The sequence below is a fragment of the Barbus barbus genome, assembly GCF_936440315.1.
Source record: "Barbus barbus genome assembly, chromosome: 27".
Taxonomy (NCBI): domain Eukaryota; kingdom Metazoa; phylum Chordata; class Actinopteri; order Cypriniformes; family Cyprinidae; genus Barbus; species Barbus barbus.
The window spans coordinates 10,482,078-10,489,884 of NC_136755.1; the positions used below are offsets into that span (position 1 = coordinate 10,482,078).

The window sequence follows — 7,807 nt, forward strand, 5'->3', positions numbered from 1 at the left end:
CGTTATATGTTGTAAAATGTGTTGAATGTAGCTGATAATACTAGACTCTTTCTGATGGAATAATTGACTCCAAACTAATTCATTATTGATTATAATGCACACCCATGTTAGTAATGCGGCCATGGCATGAAGCAGAGAAGCTGTTACACTTCAGAGTACATTAATATTTAATCATATTTTCAGAATTCCAGTGACCTAAAATGATTTTGAGAGTCAAAATACGTCTTACAAACAGTACAAAATGCTGTTACTGGTTTGGAAATAAGACAAAGTAATATTTAAAACTGATTTATGTAATGTAGTCAACACAATACTGGAATTTCTTTATAACCCTTGGAATGCATGTCAGCCAAAATCAGGAATTTAGTTTGTGGTCATTATATAAAAACATTTGATTGCGTAATGTTGGGAATGACCAATCAGAATGAAGTACAGCAAAGAGCTGTTTAATATGCAAAGATATTTATTAAATGATCATGCATTTGTTGAACTTGAATGGCTGGTGTTCCTATTCTGTGGAAATCTGCAGAGTTTTCTGTGGAATTCCGTGGTTGTATATTTTGTAAAGGTCTACTTATCTTCAAAATCTTCTAAGCAACACTAAATTTACTTCTTATGAAAACATGTCATCATATTCTTCTACTCTGCAAGACTTTTTAAACAGTTTTAACCCTAATGTCTATCACAGTTTCCCAGTCTGACCTCGTGTGCTCTTTAACCGTCCTCTGGGCAGAGAAGCGCTCGGAACATTCAATTACTGTCTTTTGTCACTCTGTTCCTTTGTGTTTCTGTGACGTGCGTTGGGATGTATATCAGTGTCTCCAAACCCCATTAAACATTCACATGTTCTTCATTTCAGAGCTATTACAGGAAGCTCATGTTTCATTTGACCCTCCTCCGTTTGACCACAAGTCATCATTCTATGTTGGCATTCGAGATCATCGTTAACAGATGTCTGGCTTCCACAATAAGAATGACCAGTTAAGTAACATATACCTTCTTATTCACTTTTTTCCCCCTTATTTCCACTACACTTGTCATAAGAGTCCCACATGTTTCATCAACTACAGAAACATGTATTGATTTAAATTTTTTTTTTTTTTTTTATACATTATGAAGGTCACATTAAGTCGCATTTACTGTGTCTATGTTTTCCGTTAGAGGGAATCCCATGCACAGTGGTCTCACCCCTCAAAAAGCTTCCGGACCTGATAGAGCCCTCTGGCTGGAAGGAGGGGGGTAGACAGAGGCTGAGCTCAGTCAAACAGGGGTGACGCAAGGAGTTAGTGCTGCACTGTTGAGCTCCTAAGCCCAGAAATGTCCTGAATCAGGATAGCTCAAATTATTTGTTTGGGGACGGGCCCACAAGAAGCAGCATGTCCCAAATCCAATATCTGTATATAGACTGGAATATCAGTGGGTCTTGTGCCTTCATGTAACTATATAGCAATGCCTTATAGCATCTACATAAAGCCCCTAGAACCTGCTAAGCAATCACATCATCTTCTGTGAATTAGTAACTTTTTCAATTGCAATTAAATTCAGACTTTAAAATAATATTCTAATAAAAATAATGTAATGTTATTGAACACTGTAACTGTATTTGAATTGCAATTAAATGAAAATGTATTATAGTTTGAATTGATACGAAATACAATTAGCTGAACTTTAGAGTGTTTTTGACCCACGTATGTAGGACTTCAGTACAACTTTATATGTTTTACTCTATTTTCTTTGAAATATGATTAAAGTTTACGGTTGAATTTACTGAGAAACATTTATGGTAACTAAAATATACTTTAATATAATTTCTATTGAAACTTGTATTTTGTGTATTTAAATATATTTGTAATGAGACATGCAATGATGAAGTTGCAATTTAGTACATTTAAAATATTTATATAATATATTTATAAAATATTGATATTAATATATAACTTTAAATGTAATATTAAATAACACATTACAGTTAACATTTTAATCAAATACTTGCAGGTGCTTTAGTATGTTAATCATCACATCAAAAAAACAGTGTACTTCTGCAAAGCATGACAAAATATCATAAAAATTATTTAAAATGTACTTTAAAGTAAACTTAAGTGTACTCTTGGTTGTTTCATTCATATTATTTTATCTACAAGTAAAGTTAAAAAAAAATACTTTTACGAAATGAAGTACACTACAAGCACACATTCATTCAAATTAAATGTACTTTTTGGGTTGGAGACTGTGAAACCAGATAAAAAAAGAGATTATGAGGTAAAGAAAAAGGGATGTAATATTACAAAGCATTTCAGAAAAATCTGTCATCTTTCAATAACACAGCATGTGTCTCATCTCTCAGACCTTTCCACACGTTGGCTTTGTCTCCCTCTCATAAAGACCAGAAAATGCTATAAATTGTGGAGTATAAGAAGAGAATATGAGACTAGAAGACTCTGAATGACATGTTATTCTCAGTGTATGTCCAGCTTAAGTCCCAAGTGCCTGTTAACTCACAGACTCTGGCAACTCAAAGTCTACTGGCTTTTTCAGTGTAACAGGGAGTGTGAGACTTGTGGGGGCAGGAAGAGAAAAATCCAGAAACTGAGACTTTTTACATAGTCTTCCGCTCTTCTGGTTGGACCTCTACATAAAAGTGGTCCAGCAGGTTTTAAAGAGTCAGTGTCCAAGAGGACCTCAGAGGCCGGCTTTGCAAAACTTTCCCAAGACCACTTAGCAGAAAGGTTGGGGAAATAATACTGAACGTAGTGTCCAATATTGTTCTTACAATCTTAGGTTCCACACAGGGATTTGTGAGCAGATGTCACATGGCAGAGATCCTCAGTCCTCTTGCTGTAGGTCTACTTACAGCACATCTCTCTCTAAATTTTAGTTTATTTCTAAGGCAGTTGATAGGGTGAGTGTTATTATAGTGGTTGTGGGTGGATTATAGCGTGTTTATAGCTTGTTGCTATAGTGTTGCTAGGTGATTGCTAGAGCGTTGATACATTGTTCCTGGGAAGTTCTGGGTGGTTGCTAGAGTGGTTGCAAGGATTTACATTAGGTGTAGGTGGTTGCTAGGGTTGTGCTACCTTGTGGGTGGTTACGTGTGTGTTGATAGGAAGATATAGGTCGTTGCTAGAGTGTTCCCAGGAAGTTCTGGGTGGTTGTTAAAGTGTTTCTATTTGTTTTGCTTATGTGTAGGGTGTTAGGATGTTGCTAGATTGTCTTGGGTGTTTACTTGAGCATTGATAGGGTCTTGCTAGGAAGATATTGGCAGTTGCTTATGGTGTTCCCAGGAAGTTTTGGGTGGTTGCTTAAATGTTTCTAGGTGGCTTCTAGTTTTTTTTCCTAAGTGTAGGGTGTTGCTAGCTTGTCTTGGATGGTTGCTTGGGTGTTGATAGGGTGTTGCTAGTAAGATATGGATGGTTGCTAGGTGTTGTTAGGGTGTTCCCAGGACATTATGGGTGGTTTTAAAGTGATTTCTAGGTTTTGTTCTTGAGTGTAGGGTGTTATGATGTTGCTAGCTTGTCTTGGGTGGTTGCGTGGGTGTTGATAGGGCGTTGCTAACAATATATGGGTGGTTGCTAGGAGGTTCTGGGTGGTTGCCAGGGTGTTGTTAGGGTGCTCCAAGGAAGTTCTGGGTGGTTGATAAAGTGCTTCTAAATGGTTTCCAGGTTTTTTTTTCCTTGAGTGTAGGATAGGATGTTGTTAGCTTGTCTTGGGTGGTTGTTGATAGGGTGTTGAAAGGGCATTGCTAAGATGTTATGGATTGTTAGGGTGTTGCTAGATGATTGATAAGGTGTTTCTAGCTTGTTGTGGGTGGATATTTGGGCATTAATGGGGTGTTGCTTGGGAATTGCTAAGTAGGTTTGGTTGGTTGCTGTGTGATTGCTGTGTTCTAGCGTGTTCTCACCTTTCTACAGGTGCTGGACAGTGTTGCCAGATTGGGTTTTGAATTTCATGTACAGGTAAGAATTTACTTGGGCAGGTAGACAAAATTTGGGCAGGTTTGGGGTCAGTTTGGTGGTTTTCAAATATCTAAATTGTATGGACTAATTAGTTAACAAACAAAACCCAAGTGTGCATGTACTGCATCCAATCAGTCATCATGACGTTATTAAACACACACTGCAGAAGAGGCTGATGCTGATGTTGACGTCAACAACTGCGCTTTTAGCCAATCACTATAGGGATCAGCAGACAGATGTGCTGATTCATGAGTTGATGGGTTTTTAGCATGATAAGGGATCAGATTTTGAATGAATAGCAGTATATTCAAGTGATCATCATGCCAAATATAAATATGTTACACGGAAAAGAGTGGGAAGAGTGACTTAATTCTCAAAACGTCAATTAAACCTATGGAGGGAGATGACACGAAGGCTCTAATATCATTGTAACTGAAATCAGAGCACAGTTGAATAATTTAATCAAAATCAAAACTGAATATGGGACTGTGCCAAGTTTTGTATTATGTTCTACAATATGTTCTTCACGAAAGACTATCTAGTTCTGTCTGAAGTTAAAGTGTGACAGGAAGGATAAAGTGCTTTACTGTTGTTGATTTTTTAAGGTCGGATTATCATGCAGTATGTATTCATGAATGACGCAGTTTTGACTGTCGTGATGTGTGCATGAAGGAATGTGAAATACCTGCCAATTACATTAGTTATTCCGATCACTTATATTGGGCACTTTTTGCATTTAAATTGGCTAATGATTGTTGACATTGAAAATAATGCACTTTCTTTTTTTCTTTTCTTTTTTTTCGAGGGAATCGATTAATTTCTTGATTTCAGTTTTGACATAGTGTCTGCCTGTATATTGTAGTCATATTTGTTAATTCTCTTTTATGTATTTTTCCTGTGAAATTGATCTATTTTAATATTATTTTGTCATCATTATTTTGTTTTAAGGAGTTAAAAACTGGTCCTTACATGGCAGGGCAAGAACATTTCATCACATTATTTTGACAGTTAATGTTTTGGGCAATTTTTGTTGTTATTGGAGTAGACGGGTTTTGGTGAGCTTTCGGGTTGGAAATCGTCCATCCAATCTGGCAACACTGGTGCCGGATGATACTGAATATGACAATTCTTATTATGTCGCATTCAAACTGATACGCTAAGAAAACATTAACCCGTGACAACACCACACAATGCCACTGATTTGCTCAGAGACACTTAATAGCATATCAACACTGTTTTGTCTTTGCAGTAGAAAAGTTGAACCCAAAAGCAAGTGTAAAGTAGGAAGACATGAAGCAAAAATAAACAACAAAATAGCAGATAAGCCATTCCAGAGAAGACATGTCCTTGTGATTGTAACCTAATCCTACTTGAATAAGTGATGTCCCAGTGATAACCATTCAAATAAAGCAAGAACAAAATTCCACGTTCAAGGTTTGGACAGACTGGCACCAGAGAACGTGGCTAAAACCAAATTTTATGGTATTTTGAAACCTTTCCATCTAAAATATCAAAATCAGGCATCTTTGATTAGCATCAACTAATCCAATTCTTCAAAAACAAACCCGGTAAAACACGACTAGTTATAAATACACTGAATTTGAAGCAAGCAAGGAGTTTTTGCTTACCTTTAGAGTCACCACTGGCATGAATCTGTTTGGCTGTAGTGCTCTCTCCAGACTGTCCACATGGACCTCCTGACCGGCTATGCCCATTACTGAGACTCCTCTTGCATTTACTGCCCTTGAACCAGCTGAAAGCCCGGCCCAAGGATGAACCTCGTTTCTTCTTACTGGCCTGCTGCAAGGCCAGGATCTCAGTAATGTCTCTGGGCACCAGATCCCCCGCAGAGCTGCTCTTGGACATCCTGAGACCAATGACCACTGATCTCTGACTGCTCTCCTATTCCACTCAAAACACCTACCACAACATCAAAAGAGAGAAGAAACATGAACATTCACATTTCATAAAATAAAAAAATGATAAGTAAATGACACGTGACTCAATAACATGTAAGTGTGTCCAAAAAAACACATGTGCCAAGTTCATAGAAATGTGCTATTCATATATATGTTAGTTTCATATGGTTTTGAAAAATGTTATGAACCATTTTCAAGAAAAGGTTCAATTTAATGTCAAGTGGTGTAACCATAAAGTAACACCACTATGAAAACACTGGTAGTTTTTAGGCAGTTGCACCTCATGACATTTTACAGCCTGAACTTACCTTGTCATACTATTATGTCAGATCATTTGAAATATTACAAGACTTATTGACCTAAACACACTGCCATGAATATTGCAATATAATATCCTGTTTTATGCTTCTTTTGTACGTTGGTTACACCACATGACTTTGACATGGTTGAAAATTTCTCCAAATATCAATAAGCAGCAAAGCAGTTTTGTTAAAATATTTTTTCTAACAAATAACAACTCCTAACTATTATCTACCCATAAAATCAGACTATTATAATAATGTTCAAGTCCAATCTCAGACCTAATCCAAATATCTGTTTGGAATGTTTTTCCAGGACCAGGATCAGTTCATTTGTTACAGGTCCAGTCCCTCTTGAGCAACCTTGGATGCAGGGCACAAACTGGGGACTGAACCCACAACGTTTTCATTACCAGCCCAGATCTTTAACCATTACGCCACACTTCTGTGTAACAGAAGAAATGCCCAGAAGTCAGCAGCCACTTCACCTACTGTGTCTATATCAAGTCTCTCTTAGCACCCATAGACACAGTGAAATCTGAGAAAAGTTACTATTACTCTCTCTCCAAAGATGCCTCACATGTGTTTTGTATCAGGCACTTGCAAGTCCCGTTTCAGCATTCACATGCAAATGTAGCGTCTACACCCTCATTCCCTGAAAACGTTTATTCTCGCTAAGCCTTCTAATCTCAGTCATGGTGCGAGAACTGATGGTATGAGAGAAAAAGAGTGTAAGGGAGAGAAAACACTCTACCTTATGCAAAAGCAGGCAGTGAAGTTCCTCTCCGTCTGAGAAAGTATTCAGAAGTAAACTCCATTATATCCAACTCACCCACAAGAGCTTCAGTTTGCTAATATTGACCATGTATTCTGTATTTCTCTCTCAATTTCTCAATCTTACCTAAGCACAATAATTCGACAGCAACAAAATCTCTGGATGGAGTAACACACACCCCAATTACACACTCATAAACCCAAACTCTAACACACCATCACACTTACACAACTACAGCATGCAATTCAAAACAGTCGTCACATTCCCAAACACACATTTTATGTGGCAACACACACACACAAAAGCGCACAAAAACACCAGAGGGTACCTTGCTTTCGTTTCTTGCGTCCTTTTGTCTGTGTTTCTCAGTGTGTGTCTTGTCTTTGCTGCAGTGCTGTGTTGTACTGTTTATTCAGCTCTTTTTGGGTAAGTGGAGCTCCATGCTGGTCAGTCCTCCCCCTCCTGTCCTGTCTCCTGGTCACCATTCAGCGCAGTGCAGAGAGGAACTGTTCACATGTGTATTCCACCCAACTATTTCACAATGTCAAGCTGGCTCCCTCCCTCCCCGACTCTCTCTTCCTCTTATTACTCTCTCTCTTTCTCTCTCTCAGGCTCCCACCACAATGTACACACCGTTTTACTCCTCTCTACCTTCACTTATCGCTCTTAGACATCGTCTGTCCACTCCTCCTGTTTCTCTTCCTTATGCACTCATTGTTTTTTTGTTAACTTATACTATGTCATCCTAATCAGAGGTGGTAGAGAGACATCATCCAGGCTGGCTTTGGTTTCGAAACATTGACATGAAGCCAAAAGGCTGATCATTGTGTTTGGCATATGAAAAATAGACATGAGCAACAG

At 38.0% G+C, this 7,807-nt stretch overlaps 1 protein-coding gene across 3 annotated transcripts in view; it reads right to left on the minus strand.

Moving 5' to 3' along the window:
- LOC306847676 (NHS-like protein 3) overlaps positions 1-7,484 on the minus strand; it is a 52,946-nt gene extending 45,462 nt beyond the window's left edge. For 2 of the 3 annotated variants that reach the window (XM_079381774.1, XM_079381772.1), the window contains exons 1-2: positions 7,275-7,484; positions 5,582-5,873 (exon numbers count right to left, since the gene is read on the minus strand). In XM_079381774.1, coding sequence (XP_079237900.1) covers positions 5,582-5,819 — 238 coding nt within the window. In that variant the 5' untranslated portion in view covers positions 5,820-5,873; positions 7,275-7,484. Of the gene's footprint in view, positions 1-5,581; positions 5,874-6,925; positions 6,961-7,274 lie in introns of all 3 variants that reach the window. The other variant, XM_079381773.1, reaches the window with a different exon arrangement.
- Between the last annotated feature and the right edge of the window lie 323 nt (positions 7,485-7,807).